Here is a 24,986-nt window from a genome sequence, read left to right on the forward strand (position 1 = left end):
CATAAGCTTCAGTAACTGACTCAATCAACTGGAAGAAAGGTTATCAGTGATTGAAGATCAAATAAATGAAATGAAGAAAGAAGAGAAGTTTAGAGAAAAAAGAGTAAAAAGAAATGAACAAAGCCTCCCAGAAATATGGGATTATGTGAAAAGACCAAATCTACGTCTGATTGGTGTGCCTGAAAGTGACAGGGAGAATGGAACCAAGTTGGAAAACACTCTGTAGGATATTATTCAGGAGAACTTCCCCAACCTAGAAAGGCAGCCCAACATTCAAATTCAGGAAATACAGAGAACACCACAAAGATACTCCACGAGAAGAGCAACTCCAAGACACATAATTATCAGATTCACCAAAGTTGAAATGAAGGAAAAAATATTAAGGGCAGCCAGAGAGAAAGGTCAAGTTACCCACAAAGGGAAGCCCATCAGACTAAAAACAGATCTCTCGGCAGAAACTCTACAAGCCAGAAGAGAGTGGGGGCCAATATTCAACATTCTTAAAGAAAAGAATTTTAAACCCAGAATTTCATATCCAGCCAAACTAAGTTTCATAAGTAAAGGAGAAATAAAATCCTTTACAGGCAAGCAAATGCTTAGAGATTTTGTCACCACCAGGCCTGACCTACAAGAGATCCTAAAGGAAGTACTAAACCTGGAAAGGAACAACCGGTACCAGCCATTGCAAAAACATGCCAAAATGTAAAGACCATCGATGCTAGGAAGAAAGTGCATCAACTAATGAGCAAAATAACCAGCTAATATCATAATGACAGGATCAAGTTCACACATAACAATATTAATGTTAAATGTAAATGGACTAAATGATCCAATTAAAAGACACAGACTGGCAAACTGGATAAAGAGTCAAGACCCATCAGTTTGCTGTATTCAGGAGACCCATCACACATGCAGAGACATACATAGACTCAAAATAAAGGGATGGAGGAAGATCTATCAAGCAAATGGAGAACAAAAAAAAGCAGGGGTTGCAATACCAGTCTCTGATAAAACAGACTTTAAACCATCAAAGATCAAAAGAGACAAAGAAGGCCATTACATAATGGTAAAGGGATCAATTCAACAGGAAGAGCTAACTATCCTAAATATATATGCACCCAATATAGGAGCACACAGATTCATAAAGCAAGTCCTTAGAGACTTACAAAGAGATTTAGACTCCCATACAATAATAACAGGAGACTTCAACACCCTACTGTCAACATTAGACAGATCAACGAGATAGAAAGTTAACAAGGATATCCAGGAATTGAACTCATCTCTGCAGTAAGCAGACCTAATAGACATCTACAGAACTCACCACCCCAAATCAACAGAATATACATTCTTCTCAGCACCACATCACACTTATTCCAAAATTGACCACATAATTGGAAGTAAAGCACTCCTCAGCAAATGTACAAGAACAGAAATTATAACAAACTGTCTCTCAGACCACAGAGCAATCAAACTAGAGCTCAGGACTAAGAAACTCAATCAAAACTGCTTAACTACATGGAAACGGAACAACCTGCTCCTGAATGACTACCAGGCAAGTAACAAAATGAAGGCAGAAATAAAGATGTTCTTTGAAACCAATGAGAACAAAGATACAACATACCAGAATCTCTGGGACACATTTAAAGCAGTGTGTAAAGGCAAATTTATAGTACTAAATGCCCACAACAGAAAGCAGGAAAGATCTAAAATTGACACTCTAACATCACAATTAAAAGAACTAGAAAAGCAAGAGCAAACACATTCAAAAGCTAGCAGAAGGCAAGAATAACTAAGATCAGAGCAGAACTGAAGGAGATAGAGACACAAAAACCCTTCAAAAAATCAATGAATCCAGGAGCTGGTATTTTGAAAAGATCAACAAAACTGATAGACCGCTAGCAAGACTAATAAAGAAAAAAAGAGAGAAGAATCAAATAGATGCAATAAAAAATGATAAAGGGGATATCACCACCGACCCCACAGAAATACAAACTACCATTAGAGAATACTGTAAACACCTCTACGCAAATAAACTAGAAAACCTAGAAGAAATGGATAAATTCCTAGACACATACACTCTCCCAAGACTAAACCAGGAAGAAGCTGAATCCCTGAATAGACCAATAACAGGCTCTGAAATTGAGGCAATAATTAATAGCCTACCAACCAAAAAAAGTCCAGGAACAGATGGATTCACAGCTGAATTCTACCAGAGGTACAAGGAGGAGCTGATACCATTCCTTCTGAAACTATTCCAATCGATAGGAAAAGAGGGAATCCTCCCTAACTCATTTTATGAGGCCAACATCATCCTGATACCAAAGCCTGGCAGAGACACAACAAAAAAAGAGAATTTTAGACCAATATCCCTGATGAACATCGATGCAAAAATCCTCAATAAAATACTGGCAAACTGAAACCAGCAGCACATCAAAAAGCTTATCCACCATGATCAAGTGGGCTTCATCCCTGGGATGCAAAGCTGGTTCAACATATGCAAGTTAGTAAACGTAATCCAGCATATAAACAGAACCAAAGACAAAAACCACATGATTATCTCAATAGATGCAGAAAAGGCCTTTGACAAAATTCAACAGCCCTTCATGCTAAAAACGCTCAATAAATTCGGTATTGATGGAATGTATCTCAAAATAATAAGAGCTATTTATGACAAACCCACAGCCAATATCATACTGAATGGGCAAAAACTGGAAGCATTCCCTTTGAAAACTGGCCCAAGACAGGGATGCCCTCTCTCACCACTCCTATTCAACACAGAGTTAGAAGTTCTGGCTAGGGCAATCAGGTAAGAGAAAGAAATAAAGGGTATTCAATTAGGAAAAGAAGAAGTCAAATTGTCCCTGTTTGCAGATGACATGATTGTATATTTAGGAAACCCCATCGTCTCAGCCCAAAATCTCTTTAAGCTGATAAGCAATTTCAGCAAAGTCTCAGGATACAAAATCGATGTGCAAAAATCACAAGCATTCTTATGAACCAGTAACAAACAAACAGAGAGCCAAATCATGATTGAACTCCCATTCACAATTGCTTCAAAGAGAATAAAATACCTAGGAATCCAACTTACAAGGGATGTGAAGGACCTCTTCAAGAAGAACTACAAACCACTGCTCAGTGAAATAAAAGAGGACACAAAGAAATGGAAGAACATACCATGCTCATGGATAGGAAGAATCAATATCGTGAAAATGGCCATACTGCCCAAGGTAATTTATAGATTCAATGCCATCCCCATTAAGCTACCAATGCCTTTCTTCACAGAATTGGAAAAAACTGCTTTAAAGTTCATATGGAACCAAAAAAGAGCCTGCATTGCCAAGACAATCCTAAGCCAAAAGAACAAAACTGGAGGCATCACGCTACCTGAGTTCAAACTATACTACAAGGTTACAGTAACCAAAACAGCATGGTAGTGGTACCAAAACAGAGCTACAGACCAATGGAACAGAACAGAGTCCTCAGAAATAATACCACACATCTACAGCCATCTGATCTTTGACAAACCTGACAAAAACAAGAAATGGGGAAAGGATTCCCTATTTAATAAATGGTGCTGGGAAAATTGGCTAGCCATAAGTAGAAAGCTGAAACTGGATCCTTTCCTTACTCCTTATACGAAAATTAATTCAAGATGGAATAGAGACTTAAATGTTAGACCTAAAACTATAAAATCCCTAGAAGAAAACCTGGGCAATACCATTCAGGACATAGGCATGGGCAAGGACTTCATGTCTAAAACACCAAAAGCAACGGCAACAAAAGCCAAAATTGACAAATGGGATCTAATTAAACTCAAGAGCTTCTGCACAGCAAAAGAAACTACCATCAGAGTGAACAGGCAACCTACAGAATGGAAGAAAATTTTTGCAATCTACTCATCTGACAAAGGGCTAATATCCAGAATCTACAAAGAACTCAAACAAATTGACAAGAAAAAAACAACCCCATCAAAAAGTGGGCAAAGGATATGAACACACACTTCTCAAAAGAAGACATTTATACAGCTAACAGACACATGAAAAAATGCTCATCATCACTCGTCATCAGAGAAATGCAAATCAAAACCACAATGAGATACCATCTCACACCAGTTAGAATGGCAATCATTAAAAAGTCAGGAAACAACAGGTGCTGGAGAAGATGTGGAGAAACAGGAACACTTTTACACTGTTGGTGGGACTGTAAACTGGTTCAATCATTGTGGAAAACAGTGTGGTGATTCCTCAAGGATCTAGAACTAGAAATACCATTTGACCCAGCCATCCCATTACTGGGTATATACCCAAAGGATTATAAATCATGCTGCTATAAAGACACATGCACACATATGTTTATTGTGGCACTATTCACAATAGCAAAGACTTGGAATCAACCCAAATGTCCATCAGTGACAGACTGGATTAAGAAAATGTGGCACACATACACCATGGAATACTATGTAGCCATAAAAAAGGATGAGTTTGTGTCCTTTGTAGGGACATGGATGCAGCTGGAAACCATCATTCTCAGCAAACTATCGCAAGAACAGAAAACCAAACACCACATGTTCTCACTCATAGTTGGGAATTGAACAATGAGATCACTTGGGACTCTGGAAGGGGAACATCACACACCGGGGCCTATTATGGGGAGGGGGGAGGAGGGAGGGATAGCATTAGGAGATATACCTAATGTAAATGACATGTTAATGGGTGCAGCACACCAACATGGCACATGTATACATATGTAACAAACCTGCACATTGTGCACATGTACCCTAGAACTTAAAGTATTTAAAAAAAAAAAAAAAGAAATAGGACTTGAAAAAAGAAAAAAAAGATGAAAATTAACTTTGGACCAAAAATGTTAACTTGCTATAAAGGCAGGATAAATTTCTAGATTTTGTTTAAAATGGTATACAATCTACATAAAAAGAAGGCAATGTTTATAACTGTGGTATAAATCACAAGACCAAGTATACATTAAAAGGAAATGTCTTCATGGATTATCCTACAGGTATTTTTTTTTAATGATCTAAAATGAATTAGCTTGTAAGTTTTACTTTGGGCTTCCAAGCAAAAACAAAACAAAAACAGGGTAAGTAGGTATCCTTTATTTCTGGTATCGCATTTCTTCCCCATTAAATTCATCAATACAAATGTAGGGGAAGAAAGGAGATATCTTTTCTCTTCATCATTAGAGGGTCATGGCTGACACCTGTATAACAAAAGACATGTTAACTAGAGAAATGCATAATGAGAGAGAGACAGAGAGAGAGAGAGAAAGAGAGAAAGAGACAGATGAGAGAGAGAGAGAGAGAGAGAGAGAGAGAGAGAGAGAAACTCTCATATTTTAGCTTGTTTGCTGAAATCTCCCATCTCCCCTGACTTTCCTCCCATTGCCATTATTATTCCACTTCTGTTTATATTCTTCAACAGTCTACAGTTATTCAACTAATTTTTTGGTCATTCGTTTAATGCCTATTACTTATGGAATGGAAGCTCCATGAAGACAGAAATATAATTTTTCTTGCTAATTGCTATTTCCCAGTACCTACACAAACAGCCATCCACAATAGATAATCAGATATTCATTAATAAATGAGTCACAGATGAAGGATTATAGTTCTGCAGAGCCAAGGATATCACAACAATATAAAGTCTACACATGTGTGCACTTACACATGTGTGCATGAATGTGCACACACACACAAATTTTTTTAAAAAATTTTTTTGAGATAAGGTCTCACCCTGTCAACCAGGTTGGAGTGCAGTCGTGCGATCTTGGCTCACTGCAACCTCCACCTCCCAGTCTTCAGCAATCCTCCCACCTCAGCATCCTGAGTAGCAGGGACCACAATTGTGCCACCATGCCCAGCTAATTTTTGTATTTTTGGTAAAAACAGGATTTTGCCATGTTGTCCAGGCCGGTCTCAAACTCCTAGGCTCAAGTGATCTGCCCACTTTGGCTCCCAAAGTGCTAGGATTACAGTTATTGAGCCACTGTGCCCGGTCAAAAGATGAGAGGTTGTTAACCATAGAAGGAATTAAGACTAAGCTTCCCAAACATAGACACCACAAAGCCACACTAGATGTTTTATAATCAGGTCCTTATTGAGTATTTCTTGAAAATATTATATGGAAAATGGACATTAAATATAGGTAAGAAAACATAGAAGTAATATTGCAATAATAAAAATGGAAAGAAAAACAAACCTTTTGTTTATGCTAAAAAGGCATAGGAGAGTCTAAGAACAGAATGAGTTTTTCTGTAACTTGTTTTCTCTGATCTCAATAGGAGCCTGATGTGAAGCATCCTCTATCAAAACATCAAGTCACAGTTAATAACAACTATTTACTGAGCTCGTATACATGTCAGACTCTGTGCTTTGTGCTTTACATGAATTCTATGTGAATTCTCATAACTTTATTGAATTGCTAGGACTATTATCCTCATTTTGAAGATTAGGTAATCTAAAATCATTGACCTCAACAGACCATAGAATCAAGAATATTTCAGCAAGTCATATTCTGGGCTTAGTTTTAAAAGACACTGTAAATTTTACCACTGTGCTTAATCATTTATGAATCTTAGTTTAACTTCTGTCTCTTGTTGGAGGAAAGAGAAACTATGTAGTGCTTGGTTAATTAAGAGAAAAAACATCTTTCCCCATTATTCATGCGGAAATGTCAGTTATTAAAGATGAGTACGGGAAGCGACAGAAAAGATTACCTCTGACTGAGTGATGGAAGAGAGTGATCTGGAACTCTCATTCATTCATTCATTCATTTTATTAATTTTTAATTTATTCATTGTCTACCAATTACCAAGCAGTATGCTATATGCCAGACATATAAAGATGAATAAAATGCATTCACTGCTCTACAGATAGTTACTGACATTTGAGTAGATAGACAAACCAATAATCAATATATGCTCCGATAACTCTTATTATAGATGGTATTTATGGAATGCTTTTCAAGAGTTAATACATACCCAATTTCTAAGTAAACATGGCAGTGCAGAATAAACCATCATCAGATGCTTTTATGAGCCACTAGTGAAATGTTAAAGGCACAATTTATTAAATAAATAAGGACTACACATTTTGGTATATAAATACATAATAGAAATAAACTTTTCAAATGTAAATAGAAAAATCCATATTACCGTGAAAAAAAGAAAATATATTTTCTTAAGGTTTGGCTGTCTACAAGCCTATTTGTCTTCCCCAAATCATACATTGTTAATTATTTTTGACATAAACCTGTCAGATTAATGCTTGCTCTCATGCCAAACTTCATCTCTGATTGTCTGAAGTTAATTCCTAGGCACCACTGCCTGACAGAAGTTTTCAACTTTTACATTCTCACAATAAAGAGAAAAGTTTACCCTTTTCCAGCACACTATCTAAATTTGATTTCCAATAATTCTTAAGGATAAAATTAGCTTTTAGACTAGATAGCTATGAAATGTCCAGCATATCTATGCAATATATTTGACAATTGCTTTGCAAGTCAAGTGATATTTTTACACTGACAAGTCAAATTTAAAGAAGCTTTTCAAACTAACATTGTCAGAAACATAAGCACTTGCTGTATTTGTAAACACAAACACTCAACAGAAGCATTTCCATTGTCTTTTAGGTCACCCCAGAATTAGAAAAAAGAAAAAGCATTTCCATTTCTGAAATATTTTTAATTTTTATGTAAGACATTTACAGTCTATTTACTCTTTATTCAAATATATTTTCTTCTTTGCTATCTATACAGCAGCAATTATTATATACTCCTGTAAGGCTTAACTAACTTTAGTTAAATGTCAGTATAATTTCTGTATTCAGTCTTTAATATTCTCTTTTCTGTTTCAGTTGTGTATATTTTATGCTGTCCCAGATTGTTAGAGATTAAAGCTTAAAAGTTAAAGAATAGTTTTGGAAGAAAGAAAGGGTGAGTAAAACAAAACAAAAAAAATTTTCACAACACTCAAATTTTTTATAACACATCTTTTCTTCGTGCTTTACCTAGCAGGCTTAATTTGATTTCAGGGCTTCCTTTGAAGCAAGCATTTCAGAACGTCTCTGACCTGTTCTGACTAATCACCAGATATTTCCAAAAGAAAATTCTGCATTTGCCCCCTTTGCCTAGAGATGCAGGTCTGGCTTGTGCTTTATTATATCATTCAGATTCAGAGCCTGTCTCTGCCCTTTTTTATTTGGGTCCAAGAACGACTAAAAATTCGAAAAGGAAAAATTTCTGCTTATATCACCAAGCATTTGTATGTGTAAACCAATGAGGAAACCCTGTATTTCAAGTCTTATCTTAGTCTACCTTCTTGGCTTTAAGGACTGGGGAGGACAAAATGTTTTGTTTTGTTTTTTCCTTAAGACTCCTGCCTCGGTTGGCATTACTTCACCTGCTACCATGCTTGTAGCCCCATAATAAAAACAGGCTCAAGCCAACCAAGAGGAAAATGTTATGGAATTAGAATCTAAAATATAAATCTGAGATGAGGTCTACAGTCTTTTGTTTGTTTCTGAGACCAGGTATTGCTCTGTCACCCAGGCTGGAGTAAAGCAGCATGAGCATGGCTCACTGCAGCCTCTTTCTCCTGGGCTCAAGCAATCCTCCCACCTCAGCCTCCAGAGTAGCTGGGACTACAGGCACACACCACTATACCCAGCTAATTTTTTGTAGAGCTGGAGTTTTGCTATGTTGCCCAGGCTGGTCTCAAACTCCTGGACTCAAGCAATCAGCCTGCCTCGACTTTCTAAAGTGTTAGCATTACAGGTGTGAGCCATTGCACCTGGCCCGATCTGTGGACCACTGATTCCACCTTTTGGAGTGTGGAATTTGACCACCATGTGAGACTTTGAAACAGAATGGGCAAAACGAGCTTTGTGACTCAAACTCTTGATTCATGCTAAATATGCGTATGGGCCAAGATAAAACTTCCCCTTTACCTTCTGAAGGTTCACAGAAAATCAGCTGACAAAAGGCAGATTAAGAGGAGAAAAGGCATACATATTTATTAACGTGCATGGAATGAAAATCACAGAGGGATTGCCCTACCATGCACTGGGGTACAGAGGGTTATATACCCTATTTCTGAGGGGAAACACAGACTGGAAGGGTGGATGATTTTAGGGGGAAAGTAAGTAAATTTTAAGGGAGCTTAATGGACTTAAGGAACATACAATGGCTTGAGACAAAGTCTCTTGGGCCCGCGGAGCAGACAATGGTTTGTAACAAAAGTCTGTCCAGATGCATTGACAGATTTTAGTCTTCCTTCCTGCGATATGAGTTCAGCTAAGGAAAACTCAGAGAAGGGACCAAAGGTAATTGTTTTCTTCTTTGGCAGATCCAGGCTTTAGGCAGATAAGGGAACCTCAGAGTACAACTTCATCCTGTGCTTTGGGAGACACCAAGGATTGAAAGACAGGAGGTGGGGTATGTGGGGCAGTTGGGGTGGGAATTGTTGGAGACCTTTATGCTGCTTCTTCAGTTCAGCATGTCAAAGCACCATATTTTAGGGTATCAGTTTCTGAGTCCCAACATTAGCATAAAACGTTTAGGGGTGAGAGAATAGACAACTTTTTTTAGAGGGTTTGGAGTCTGACTCTCATAACCATTCCTCTTCCCCTAGTTAGGAAGAAAATGAATTTCTTTCCCTTTACCTCAATCTGAGAGAGAAGCTTCAAACCACTTTGGGGACCTCCTGCATTTTGACATCCCAGTGGATTAGTATTTCCTATATGAAGCTATTTGTATAGGACAAATAGTCCAGCCAGCCTTTCGGAGTTGGAACAGAACAAAAATCTGCTGCTGCTGCATTGGTCTCACTTGTAAATGTTGAGTTTGTGAGGCAATGAATACCCAAGTGCATTGCTTGGATACAATGGGGACCTTGTGAGGAAACACATGGTGTCTTTAATCCTATCTCTAAACGCCACCTGAGGAATCAACAAAGCTCAGCAAAAATAAGCTGGATGAATAGATCCAAAATGTCTAATGGTGAGGAGGACAAAGGGACCATGGAGTTCCTTAGTCGAAGTATTTAATAGCTGTTTCCTAGATAGGGTGGTGGGTAGAATGATGTCTCCAAAGAACCCATGAAAGTGACCTCAATGGACTCTCCATGGTCCTTGAGATTCCCCCAGCATGGTGACTCTCAAGACAGCCAGATATCTTACATGGCAGTTCAGGGGCCCGAGAGACCAACATGGGAGGTGCCAGGTCTTTTAAAAGCTAGGCTCAGTACTAGCTAGGCTAGGCTCACATCACTTTCATCACACTACATTGGACAAAGCAGCTACTGGCCAATTCAGATGGAAAAGGAGGGAAATGACGTCATCTTTTGATGGGGTTGTGTCAAGAATTTTCAGTCATCTTTAATTGAGGAAACAAATGCCCAGTAGGTACTGATACACTAAGTGCCTTCCTTTGTCCTCACCCCTTTTCTGATGAGAAGCGATGGTTAGTGAGAGCAATTCCAGATGAAGAAATAACTAAGCCCACCTCTCTCATTGAGATGGCTAGACAGCAAAAGACCTGAGCTGAGAGAGGGGAGGAGCTTTGTATTGTTTTGTTGGGATTAATTTAGGCTAGAAACTTAATTTTATGGTCTAGAACACTTAAAAGTGACCAGACATAACATTGGACTTGCCAGAAATTTCATTCAGTAGGAGAGAAACAATTAACATCATGAACTACATTTAAATGGGTGCTGAGACCAAAAAAAAAGATGCTTTATGCTTATATTCCATGAATCTTGCTTATTTATCATAACTTTGTAATACTGTTACACCACTTTTTATATACACCTAAGCAAATAACAAAGTATACAATGCATCATTTTAATTAAGGTGAATGCTTTAATAGAAGCAGTTTGGATAAGGCAAAATATACCTTAGACTATAACTTGTAATCCCAATACAGCCATTCCATACCAGAAGTAACCACTAATACCAGTTTAATGCATTTCCTTCCATACTGTTCTATCTATGCTTTTCTTACATGAATGTATACCTGTGGGAATATTATTTACAGCTATTCCATAAATGGCAACATATTCAGCTTGCCTTGCTTACTTTTTACATGCAGATTTCTTTTAAACTTCTGTATATTAATCCATAGCATACATTGATTGTCTCATATTTGATCTTTTCCCTTCTTGAGGAATTTAGATTGTTCTCAATAGTTTTTCTCTCACAGACAACAATGCATTAAATATCCTTTGCATACTACTTAGCACAAATATTGTTGTACATCTCAGTTTTTAAACTCTTAAATCTAAAAGGCAGTGTTTTCATTAGACTCATTCCTTTACAGATCTTAATCCTGATGTCTGATTTTACTTTGTATGTTATTTTTATTATTAAATACTCTTGTCTTGTTTTATATACTTTTCATTTGTTTGCTTTTTAGGACATTGGATACCAAATCTGACTCATTAGCTGAAAATCTGTAGACTTTTTGCCTCTACCTGACAAACATTGATTCAAAAGAGCTAGGGAGGGGTCCAATTTTGATACTTAGAAAGGTTTAAAAAATTCTAATATAGACAGAATACCTGATAACACATTCCTCACTCTTCTGTTACAATTTTCTTAAAGATAATTCTCTGAATAAGGCATTTCCATATATACTACAGTGTCTGCCACGCAGCAGTACCCAGTTCATAGCCTTTGATGTCCTTGTACAGGAAGTTGTAGGACAAGCTGGCATTTCTAAACCTCTGTGATGGCAAGATCACCCATCTATCACAAGCAACTATGCACAGGGCCTCTCTGGGCCCAGAGAACACTGGACACTCAAGAAACTACCAAGGAAAGAGGGGATGTTAGTCAAAGGGCACAAAGTTCAAATAGACAGGGGGACTAAGTTCTAGTGATCTATTATACAGCATGGTGACTATAAGAATATTAATATGAGTGTACTGTATATTTCAAAATTGCTAAAAGAGTGGATTTTAAATGTTCTCATTACAAAGTAATAAGTGTGAGACCTGATGACTATATCAATTAGTCTGATTTAATCATTCCACAATGTATACATGTATCAAAACATCACATTGTACCCCATGAATATGTACAGTTATTTTTGTCAATTAAAAAAACATAAATATTTAAAAAGAAAAAGAGACTCAAAACATGCTGCTGGGAAGGATTTCAAAGACTTTCTATTTCCAGGCCATTAGTTTAATGGCTGAAAAGCTTCCTGGGATTTTCTGTATGTAGGAAAGTGACTATCCTTTAGAAAGTGACAATGGATCTGATGTTTGTCCATGAAAAAGAAAAATGATCAGATTGATATGCTTAATTAAGGAACTATTCTTGAAATCATAATGTTGAACTTAAACTCTGTTTTCATATGCGTCTAGCTCAATTTTTCAAAAACACCCCACAAATATAAATAAGGCTGACTCTGTGCCAAGATGTCATGCATGTTTTACTCATGAAAAGGTGAGGGTATCTAAAAGTCAAGTTTACTCTTTACCTACAAAGGCTTTACAACAACTAAAGCACCGAGATCTGAAGATGCTATGGCAGACGAGGGAGGAAACTGTCTAATGTTTTCCTATGTACTTTTTTTTTTCTTTTACCAATACCATGCAGTCTCAAGGAAGAATAATTGGAGTTGAATGCTTGGGGACTCATGGCCCTAACATTATTTACATATGACCATTTGGGTGACTTGTTCCTGAGGAGTAAAGGAAAGAAGGCAATTTCTCCTTTTTGATCTCACCTTTGAACCTCAGAAAAAGCTGTGGGCATCTCCTTTCAATCTGGCATTTGCCATGTCAGTTTTCATCTTGAGGACCAAGCAAGTCTACAAATGGGATCAATGAAAATGACATAAAATACAGAATAAGATGCATAAAGCATTTGAAGTATTAAGAATCTGGCACCAACCTTCTAATTCCTGCAATATTCTGAATAATGAGAGAAAAACAGAAATCAAATAGAAGGCTGGGTGCAGTGGCTCAGCCGGTAATCCCAGCACTTTGGGAGGCCAAGGTGGGCAGGTCACTTGAGGTCAGGAGGTCAAGACCAGCCTATCAACATGGTGAAAACCCATTTCTGTTAAAAATACAAAAATAGCCAGGTGTGGTGGAGGGCATCTGTAATCCCAGCTACTCAAGAGGTTGAGGCAGAATTGCTTCAACCTGGGAGGTGGAGGTTGGAGTGAGCCCAGATTGAGCCACTGCACTCCAGCCTGGAAAACAGAGCAAGACTCCATCTCAAAAGAAAAAAAAAAAAGAAAGAAAATTGAATATAAGTATGGAATATGAGGGCTTACTTGTCCAGGTGCTGGCATAGTAACTTTATATATATATATTACTTTATATATTATATATATATGAAACTCTGGATGAACGAACTATCCTTTCAGATGGATACTGTTATTATGTGTATTTGACAATAGACCCTTAAACAATGATTCAGAATTTAAATATGCTATTTATTTAATATACTAAATAATTTCTCATATACTAATATATATGAGAGAGTATATATATGTGTATATATATGAGAGAGAGAGAGAGAGAGAGCAATTATTATGCAATAGAGGCAGATACTTCTCACTTACATTCTATATGTGAGGGAAGAAATTTAAAGTGGTTAAGTAACTTACTCTAAAGCACAACGCAAATGAGCAACAGAGCCAAGACTTGCTGGCTGATTCCAAAGCACATAATCTTTTTGTTTTTAGACGAAGTTTCACTTTTGTTGCCCAAGCTGGAGTACAACGGCGCGATCTCGGCTTACTGCAACCTCTGCCTCCCGGGTTTAAGCGATTCTCCTACCTCAAACCTCCCGAGTAGCTGGGATTACAGGCGTGTGCCACCATGCCTGGCTATTTTTTTTTTTTTTTTTTTTTTGTATTTTTAGTAGAAACGGCGTTTCAGTTAGCCAAGCTGGTCTCAAACTCCTGACCTCAGGTGATCCGCCCGCCTCAGCCTCCCAAAGTGCTGGGATTACAGGCGTGAGCTACCGCGCCCGGCCCAAAGCACATAATCTTAATCATTTCCCAAACTCTGCTCTGTCATCATTCCTAAAATACAATTTATGTGTAACTACCAAGACTAGATTGCTGAGCTCACAGCTCTGCATAATTTTCTTACCACCAATATGTTGCTCAGATCTGGAAAATCTTCCCCCAGGCAAGTTCCCATCTGCAGCAAGTCACTGCCAGTTGCTTGGGAGCATTCTAAGTTCCAACTTCTCTCCTTAGCAGCTGGGGCTCATCCAGCATCAGAAACACCTGTAGCCTGCTGGCTGCCTTTTAAACAGCATGGTGGCTGTAAACAGAATGCTCTCTGTAGGACTTAATGAGTCTCGTAGTCTCATGTGTAGAAGTATGAGGATGTGTTATTTTAAAGAAAATTCTCTTTTAATGACTTTTCAGTGAAAGGTGAATGTCTGAAAACGAGTGAAGTATTTTCAATCATGATTACGTTGGAGAAGAGAACTTCCACTTATTTTCCCCTTTGGCTTTTCTTTAGACTCAAATCTTGACCTACATCCACTGTTCTCTCCCTCCTAAGATTAGTTCATTACTATGAAATGAATCTTCTGAGTGATGGAATGAGGCAACCAGATTCTTCCTCACTGCCTCCCCCAGATTCTTTTCACATTTCTTACCATCTCCTCTTTTAGAGGAGGGGTGGCAGAAGGAAGAAATGGGCTTTTCCTACAGAAAGGGCATGGCCAGAGGTTGCACAGAGACAAACTGTGTTTAATTTTTGAAGGGAGATGACTTTTGTTCATATGGCAATAGAAGCCAAAAAGATCACCTTTAGAGCTTCCAATCCCAACAGGACCTTGTCTGTCACTCAAGGGTAGTAGCCCTGGCAGTTGGAGGTAAACTGCTGCAGGTAAGAACATGAAAACAGTACTCTCTTCTCATAAAGGGGGCACCTATTAGACATTCTTCGCATGACTTCCTTTTACTCAATATATTGCTCTGTGCCAAGACTCTGTAAAATTCCTCAGCCCCTCGGACTCTTCAGACTGGCACTCAGAACTTCTCTGCACCCTAGACCAGACTTGCCAGGTCAAGTGACTTGTTTCCGTTCCATTACCATAATTCACGAGGGACACTTCGAATCATGTAAGGGCTTTATTTACTTAAAGGCAGAAGCATTCCTAAAACACAAGCGGCGCTTTGAATCTCTGATCAATCATCTTTCTAAATAATGTCCTTCTGAATAAGATTGCTGGCTGTCATTTGTGGTAACATCATCAGATATTGGCCATCTGGGTCCTGCTTTGAGGGAATAAGGATTACAGCCCGTATAGACTGAGCTCTTTTGTGTGCCCAGTATTGTGCTCAAAGCTCTATAAACATACTTTAGTCCTCACAACTACTTGGGCATACACACACACACACACACACACACACACACACACACACATATATATTTTATGAGACAGGGTTTCACTCTCACCCAGGCTGGAGTGCAGTGGTGTGATTATAGTTCGCGGCAACGTCTGCCTTCCAGGTGCAAGCAATCCTCCCAACTCAGCCTCCTGAGTAGTTGAGACCACAGGTGCACACCATCATGTCTCGCTAATTTTTGTATTTTTTGTAGAGATGAGGCTTTGCCACGCTGCTGAGGCTTGTTTTGGACTCCTGAGCTCAAGTGATCGGCCTGCCTTGGCCTCCCAAAGTGCTGGGATTACAGGCATGAGCCACCATACTCGGCCTGGGCGTATACCTTTTTCACCCTCAAATTTCTCTCTAGCCCCGTCCCTCTGCTTTATCGCTAGAATGTAAGGTCTCTGAGGGAAGGAGACTTGTCATATCACTAGTCCCAAGATGAGTGATTCATCTGAAACTCTGGATGAACGAACTATCCTTTCAGATGGATACTGTTATTATGTGTATTTGACAATAGACCCTTAAACAATGATTCAGAATTTAAAGCCTAATAACAATAATATTATTAAGTTAGACAATGTTACTGAGTACCCATGAGTCAAGCTATGATGACAGTTTTCTGTGATTAGATCATGTAATTCCTCATGACAATCCTCCAGGTCAGGTCTTTTTATTGGTGGCATTTTAGAGATGAAGATTTTTTGTCTTGGAGGAATTCACCTGCTTGCCCAAAGTCACACAATTATTTAGGAACATGGCTAGGATTCCAACCCACATCAATGACTGGGAACCAATTTGTTAATTTTCTCTATGCAGATGGCCTGTATTTATTTCAAATAAATTTTATAATGCCTCTTATTCTCTTAATCATCATATCTTATTATTTCTAGAGGCAGCACAGAAGGAAAAATTAAGCAAACAAAATAAGAGACAGTGAGAGAAAACGATGACAAATCCACAGGTTTAATTTAACAAATATGTACTGAGCACATAAAGATGAGTCCTGCACAATAAGAGTACTGTGCCAGGGATTAGGATCCCAACGAACATTTCACTGTACGATCTTTGAAGTTTAGCTTTGGATGGGAAGCCAATTTTGCCTGGATGCTTCGGAAATACCAATACAATCATCACATTGAATGGACATTTTCCACTTCCTCATTAGCCAGTCTAGATATACATTTCACATTAGCTTTCTGTCACATTCTACTGTCAAATGCCAAAGTAAAGCCATGAATTTGCCATCCTTATCATTACTCTCTGTATTTTCCAGGTAATGTCCAATTATACAGCACCTAATTCTTACTCTTCCTCACAGTATTCATGATCAAAATAGAATTCTCAGGCTCTAAGATAATTTCAGCAGGCAGAGTAAGAATAAAGAATAAGAATGAAGACTGACAAATAACAGATGCATTATTTACTTACAAGTTTAATTCAATATGCATGCATTAATTCTCCATGCAAGTTCAAGAGGTAATTATCACCTACAAGTAAAGCAAGACATGTTGAATTAGGGCACTGGGCTCAAATAAAAACAGTAGAAAAACCTAACGATTTAAATGAACCATATCCCAATCTGTTTACATATTTTCTTTCAAAAGAATGGTACAATTTACTAATTGCTAATTTTGTAATTGCTGCTGTGGGTTGATTTTACCTCTAATATTTACTGAAGTGTATCCAAATTATAATGAATATCAGTGCAATTTTCATTTTTAAAAAGGGTAAAATACTTTAGAAAAAATGAACCCAATTAAGATTAATTTTAAATAAAAAAAGCTGGCATTATGAGACTATGAGACAGCAGGGGGGATTTTAATTGGGAAAAAAGAACATGTAACATCCTAATCATTTTGCATTCTATTTATGTCACTGAATTAAACTGTGTGGTTTTCACGGAAAACAATGAAACTGTTGCAAATCAACACACAACATCTTCAAATTTTTAAAAAATATATAATGAAAGTTTAAATTTTTGCATACTATTTATTTAAAGAATTCTGGATCTGAGTCAGTTTTATCTTGGATAGCTTTTGGTGTAAGAATTAGAGAATATCAAAATTTACAATAGCTAAAGGAAGAATTCACATATTTTTAGTTCCCCAATATAAAATATGATAAATAATAGAACAAAGTACACTGCAAATTGATACTAGAGATGCTTACTCAGAATCTCTAGATCTGGTAAATCTGATTTCAAGCAGGATTAAGAGTCTAATCATGCATAGAGCTCAGAGGTTGCAGCCGAAGTGTGTAGGTTAGAATCCCATTTCATTACATCCTTGCTAGGATGTGCTTATGCAACTAATTGTCCTAAGCCGGTTTCCTCATCTGTAAAACAGACTTGATAATGGACCCTAACTAATGAGATTTTTAAAATTTTATTTTTTACTTTTTATAGAGATGAGGTCTCGCAGTGTTGCCCAGACTGGTCTTGAACTCCTGGCCTCAAGTCACCCTTCTGCTTTGGCCTCTCAAACCACTGGGATTACAGGTGTGAGCACTTGCCCCTGCCATTAATGAGATTATTGTGAGGATTAATTTAGCAAACACAAAGTGCTTATCTCAGAGTCTGGCATGGAAATATATGTTATTTAATATTATCAATGTTATATTTCAATGACAAAATAATCTGATTCCAGAATCGCTTCACCCTATCTCCTAGAAACTCCTGGAATCATAGTTTTCTTCTCAGCAGAATAAGATCTAAAGAGAGTTAAAAAATTTAAAAGCAAAGACATCCCCCTTCAAGGGGTTGTCTCCTGTCTTCCATTGTATACATTTGCCTACTGATGGGAAGATGATGGCTCTAAGCATCCACACACATTTCATTTACTGCCTCTCAGCCCTTGACATGGGTAACACCAATCACTTCAGTTCACAAGAGAACATGTCAGCACAGAGTTTAGCATTGGCTGGAGATCTGACCACTGTGAGAGGAAAATGCTAGGATGGCCTCTATCCAGGAGATAGAGAAACTAAGGCTTAGAGAAGCTATGGAACTGGAATAAGAGCACACGGCCAGAAATAGGTAAAGGTGTTATTTAGAAGGCGGTATGATTCAAAGTTGACTTTCTGATTTTGCCATGCCAATCAGCCTTGCCTTCTGCAGGAGAGAGGACATTAACACTGTTTCAGTGCTATAATCTGTTTCTGCACATTTTCTGGGTCATTCCCCTTCATTAAGGTGTACTAATGCACCCATTACCACTGTGCTTAAATCTAGACTCACACACATGCACACCCAGATACAACCCCTATAACATAGTTTTCCCACTTAATTTTCTTGCCTCTAAACAAATCTTTCAATTATCATGTAAGAAAATAATTGGTATTTTAGCTGTCCTTCTCCTTACATCAACAATAACATTTGAAACTGTTTAAAAACATCTTCCACTAAAATGTTGGAAATATTTAGAATATCTATCATAAGGATTATTTAAAAGCAAGTCTCTAACACTGATACCAATGAGGCAGTCTATGAACAACTTAATGCATTGATATTAATTTTAAGAAAATACTTGTCAAAAATGTGGGAGTAGACATTTGTAATCAAATAAAGTCAGACAAAATTAGATACCATAATTCTATTAGGTGAATTTTCTGCTTCCCCGTTCTTCAACTTCTCCCCACAGCTGAAACACCTGTAATGTACAGGTCATTGTCTCAAATTGCTGATTGTACTAAGTCAGTAGGGCATAAAAATATTTTTAAATATCCTGCTAAAAGATGGAAAAGTTAAATGTTGGCTGAAAAGTTTAAGAAACGATAGCCTTAGCGTAACTATTATGGTAGTCTCCTATTCCCCCTGTAGACATTCACGATACCACAGTTAATACTGCACACGCATTTGCTTGTTATAAATTTTATTAGAATAGAAAATAATACATACAGATAACCATAGGATACACACACAGGAATTGAAAGATAAATTTTATACTTTTCAATATGAAACAAAGTACATATCTCATGGAGATATATTGCTAAAAACAACATGAAACAATAGAGCAGTCATCTTGGAAATAAAAAGTATAGGAACATATAGGAATTACTAAATAATAAAAAGGTCCAACTTCATTACATGTAGCATAAAATACAAGTATTGGAGAAAGTGTTTCCCTACTTTTGACTGGAAATAACAATGGTCATATGAAATCTACTAGTCATTCAGATTGTTTCAATATATACAGTATATATGGACCTTATAGAGAAAGTTATAAATATTTATTCTTTTTGTGTATGATGACTTTATCTTAAACGTAATCTCTAAATGTAAAATACTGCTTTATGGTGATATCAGAATTTCCCTAATTTTTAATCTTTCTTGATATCTGAACTGTTTTCAAATTCTGATATCGTTGGAAATATGAACAAGTTCCTGCAAAATGTGAAATTGGTAGGAAATAGGTAAAAAATTGATTTTGCAATGTTGAATACTCAATCTGTCGATTTTAATTTATTCTTTATATATTGCTATGAAGTCATGTCTTCAACAATTTTTTGAAAACCACATATTGAAAGATTGAGTCATACATATCAAAGTCAGCAGCATCGCCTTGGTTCTATTACAAATTTAACTCAGGAACTAAAAAGTCTGCCAGACTCACTGAGATAGATGGTGGGATCTCATTAAAAAACCATCTCTGCCATCCAAAAAGAGAGGGTCCCTTAATGGAACTGGAAATTGAAATGAGGGATTTTGTGGATTTTGTTTACTATTTGGGTTGAGATTCAGGTCATTCCTGATTTTTTCCTCTTGGTTTTAATGAAACCTGAAAGCTTGTTCATAGCTGTGAAGGAAACAATTCCTTTTTTAATTAAAAAAAAAAAAAACTGTTTTTTTTTGAGAAACAAAAAAATGTGATCATTTGAATTTTAGAATGCAACTGAATGAAACAATTTTAGAATGTAACTGAATGAAACAGAATGAAGCTTGAAAATCTGGCTGGTCTTCATGACTTTGATGTGATTAAATAAATTCATACTAATATTTTGGACGGGTCCATTGCATTTGGGGTGACAAAGCACTTTCATACTTCCTTCTTTATCTTTTAAAAATTAATTCATGGGCAAAGGCTGATCAGATAGGTATTAGTATCTCTATATTTTATAGAGGAATAATTGAGAGGTACAGACAGCAGAGTGATTTGTAGAGTCTTACAACCATTTAGCAGTATACCAAACCAAACACCATTCTTCTCAGCCCCAGAGAAGCATTTCCCAACAATGCTCTTTTGAATCACATGCCACTCTTCTCCAACAAGATAATTTTTAAAATGTATGCTTCATCCTTGGGGACTTAAATCAGCATTTCAAATTGATACTGGTTAAGTCTTCCAAATAATGCTATTATAATGGGAAAAGAGCATTTGAATTAAATGAAGGAGTCTTTCAATGTAAAAAGAAGTTCTCATGCGTGTGTGTGTACATGTGAGAGTGTGTGAGTCTTTATCCATAGGCAGTGCTTAAACTCATAGCTAAAGAACATTTATATCAAAAGTCTGAAGTATGTAATATGTAAATTCCTTTGGTTTATCAAGTTAATATTAAGGCATTTCAGATTCCCCTAAAAGGATTTACTGTTTTTTTAAATTATATTCATATTTACCTATAATGAAGTAGAAAGTTAAAAATAAGAGTTGAAAAAAACATGCATAATCACTGCATTTCATGAAAGCACATTTTTGGTAATGAAATAACTTTCCAATAAATAATAAAAAGGAGCTAATATCACCACAGGGCATATACAATAAAGAACAGTACTATAGGCAGATAACTTGACATAGGGTGAACATTCGAGATGGCTGAAGTGGATCCTCTTGCATCCATACCTGTCAAAGATGATGAACAGCTCATTAATAAGGATTGTACAATATGTAATCAGGGTGCTAGAGACTGGATGTTTGTGGTGTTCCCCCCAAATTCTTTGTTGAAATCCTAACCCTCAATGTCAGAGTATTAGGAGGTGAGGGCCTTTGAGAGGTGACACTGAATCTGCCAGCAACTTGACCTTGGGCTTCTCAGACTCCCCTCCAGAACTGCAAGAATTAAGTTTCTGTTGTTTATAAGCCACCTGTCTATGTAATTTTGTTAGAGAAGCCAAAAGGGACTAAGACACACAGTAAAAGCAGTATCTCTCCTATTAAAACTGAATCACTACATGAACCTATGCTGGCAACACAAGTTGTTATTAGCCTTCATTTTATTTACCAATGCAGCATATACTAGTTGCCAAGAGTAACTATAAAAACACTAATGTGTTTTAAGTTTTCTTAAATGATTCTAGGCTTTGTTCATCTACTATTATTTAACTTTAATTGAAATTGGAAAAACAACTTAATCATTATGAAAACAATTATACTTGATCACAAACAACTTTGAGATAATTCAATGGTTTAATTAAACAATGCTTCATTGGTAAGGGTTTGAAGAGTCTGTGCTTGTTTCTATTTTATGCATTTCCAGATAAATTATTACACATAATATAAAACATCATCTTTTAAAAAGCAATAAATAAAAGCACCATTTTCATAGAGATGGCCCTGTGTGGTCACTTGCAAGCTCAGCAAGACAGCAGATGTCAGATGAAAAGGCTACTCTTGACTCAGCAGCCCTAAAATGCTAAAATAACATCTGTCCCTGCAAAAGCCTAGAACCTATTTCTTTTAAAATTGCCACTTTGCTCATATTATAATGCTAACTCTATGCCTTGCACCATTCAGGGAACAAGAAGCATATATTCATTATTTCAAAATCTAAATTCACAGTAATAATAAACTTAATTTCTAGTTTTGCTCTATTGAAGTGCATACAGTTTTAGAGAGTTCTGTAGTCCAAGATGGGTTCTGTAGACTTTTACACTGCAGAACTTAGTTCTGAAATAAGTAGTTCCTGTTTTCTTAGTATAGCTTTGTTTGTTTTAGTCTAAGTATGGCAGTCTTTATGGTTTTACAGAAAGATAAAATTCCTCCAAGTTTTCTATTTCCCTTTCTCTTCAGTTACTAATGTCTGCCATTTTGTTTTCCAAGATTAAAGACAAAAGTTTCAGTCCTGATTGCCCAATACTATAGACTAGGCCATGCTAAATGAATGGAAACAGGGAACAAAGTCATTTATGTCACTAAGAACTATAGAATAGCATATGAAGTCAAAATGGGCTCTACAATAGCTAAACTGAGGCCAGAGAACTCCAGACCTGGGATTTAAAAGTGAGAATAAAATTTATTCTAGCATTGGCAGTTGATAAAATATGCATACCAAAGTCTGCTTCCAACTCTAAACATATAATTTCCATAGTAAAATAGGTTTTACTTGGATTTGGAAAGGAAAAATTAATATGAACCTCCTTGGAAGCTAGGAGAAGAATTTTTAAGGAGTCTTTTAGTTTGGCACAGGTAAGTGGTTTAGGACTTTGACAATGTTAATCATTCTATTTAAATAATTGATAAGATTTATCTATAAGTTGTAGGAGGCAAATAACTAGATTATTAAAGATCTTAAGTGATTAGGGAATTCTGCTTTTATAGGAGATCCAAAGGGAAATTTAAGTAAAACTCAGAATGAGGAAAAAAAAATCAAATTAAAGGAAGTTTTGCTAAATATTTTTTTACATCTTTTCTTCATGCCCTCATTTTTTTCTCCCTATTTTGCACCACTCTTGAGGGGTTCCTTTTGCCCTCGTCTCACCTACCAAAACCTTACTGGCATTTGGATGAAAGGCCTGCTGGTAAGAAAGAATGGACAGAGGGACACTGATTGACTCACTATGGGGGAGAGTAACCTGATATCAATAAAGTAAATAATGGCTTCCACCAACTTACTGGTTATTCGTGGAATCCTGATCTGTTCACTACTGGTCCCATCCCCTCCATCTGTTGTGGCCTTGACTTCAATAATGTAGTCCTCTTTAATGGGCAGCAAAAGTTCAGCTGAAGTTTTATTTGTGTTCAGTACTTGTACGTTATTTTGACTGCTAGTCCTATAGAAAACCTAAAATGCATGAACAGATACACTTACTTGTTATATTGCCCCTTTTTGTTTTCTTCATAGAACTTGTCACTCTGAAATTAATGAATTTTGTCTTTCTATATCCACTAGGATGTAAGATTCATTCATGACTCTAATTGTAAGTCTTGGATTAGAGGTTAGCACATGGCAGAATCACCAGGTTCTCAAAATCAGGGAGGCTTGGGAAGTGTGAACTTCTCCCATGGAAAAGCCCAGTTAGGCTGTGTAGTTATGAGGCTGGACAGATAAGGCAGGGACATAGTGTATGGGCCTTGAATGCCTGACCATGGAATCACAGCCAATATTTTTATTTATTTATTTTTAAGTAGTATATAGGTGAGCATAAATAGTAGCAAACTAACACACAATTTGGAAACATTGTGTCCAAAATTCCCACTTGAACAGAATTCTTTCACTTGAAACCATATTTAAGAAAACATTTTGAAAAATTACCCATTTTATGGAAAGTTTGGTATCTTTGTCAAAATTAGATTACATAAACCATATCAATATATAGAAAAATTCACTTATACCTAGCTTCTCTTGAAAAGTACTGCCAAAATTACGCAAATGAAGCATTGCAAATGAGAAAACTTACTTTATATCCTGTTACTTCTGACTCATTCTCCATGGCTTTAACTTGCTCCCAATTAAGTAACACTTTAGTGTCTGTGGCATTCCAAACAACATTTCCTGGTGGCTGACTGGGAGCTTGAAATGCAAAATGAGAATTAAAACAGATTGAAGTACAAGAAGTGATATTTTACACGGAGGAGATGATGGCTATTACAGGAAGCTAGTGGAAGTAGAATGGGATGCCTTTGGTAATGCTTGGTGTAACAGATGAAATCAGAAAAAAATAACAGTATATAAATTTCCTTTTTTTTAAGAAAGGTATTTCATTCATGCACCAAACCCATATGACACGTAATTTATTCATGTAACAAACCTGCACATGTACCCCTGAATCTAAAATAAAAGTCCCAAAAAAGGCATTTCAATTAATGTGTGAGATAATTCATTTTATCATACTCATCATATACGTTAGAGAATTTCACACTTATTGTGCTTATGTCTCCTTGAAAACACGTTGATAGGGGAGATAAGGAAATTCCTTTATCTACCACTAGAGGGCCGCTTGTTCCTAAACCAAGAAAGGAAGGCGGCGAGACTTATTTTGACGCATACAGAGGCTGGAAGAAATTGCCAAATGGACAGATTAAAGTTGTATGAAATGAAGTGTACATGATTTTGGAGCCAGCCTTATATGATAAGATGGGCAAAATGTGAAGCAATCAAAAATAAGAATTGCTTAGATTTATTCCCGTGGAGTAATAGCTATACACATGAAAAATTGCAAGAGAGTCTATATTTTAAAGTCTTCGTTCTTCAGGCTTAAATCAATTTTTGAGAAAAATAAGGCAAAACGCTAAAAAGTTAATGAGAATTCCATTAGGGGATTAATGAAACTCTCTGCGGTTTCTAAACTTAGATTCATAATTTAGTTCCTTTTCATGAACACTGGACTGTAAACTCATGCTAAGGGGTGAGGGTGTTGAGGGATGGCTGATAGCATTTGTCAATAGCAAC

General features: G+C 36.8%; 1 protein-coding gene across 3 annotated transcripts in view; it reads right to left on the reverse strand.

Moving 5' to 3' along the window:
* Nucleotides 1-19,238: 19,238 nt before the first annotated feature.
* CNTN3 (contactin 3) overlaps nucleotides 19,239-24,986 on the reverse strand; it is a 339,006-nt gene continuing 333,258 nt past the window's right edge. For all 3 annotated transcript variants that reach the window (XM_005547627.5, XM_015446200.3, XM_065538896.1), the window contains exons 21-23: nucleotides 23,995-24,107; nucleotides 23,210-23,378; nucleotides 19,239-21,220 (exon numbers count right to left, since the gene is read on the reverse strand). In XM_005547627.5, the coding sequence (XP_005547684.3) occupies nucleotides 21,120-21,220; nucleotides 23,210-23,378; nucleotides 23,995-24,107 (383 nt within the window). In that variant the 3' untranslated portion in view covers nucleotides 19,239-21,119. The remainder of the gene's footprint in view (nucleotides 21,221-23,209; nucleotides 23,379-23,994; nucleotides 24,108-24,986) is intronic.

This window comes from Macaca fascicularis, chromosome 2 (genome assembly GCF_037993035.2).
Source record: "Macaca fascicularis isolate 582-1 chromosome 2, T2T-MFA8v1.1".
NCBI lineage: Eukaryota > Metazoa > Chordata > Mammalia > Primates > Cercopithecidae > Macaca > Macaca fascicularis.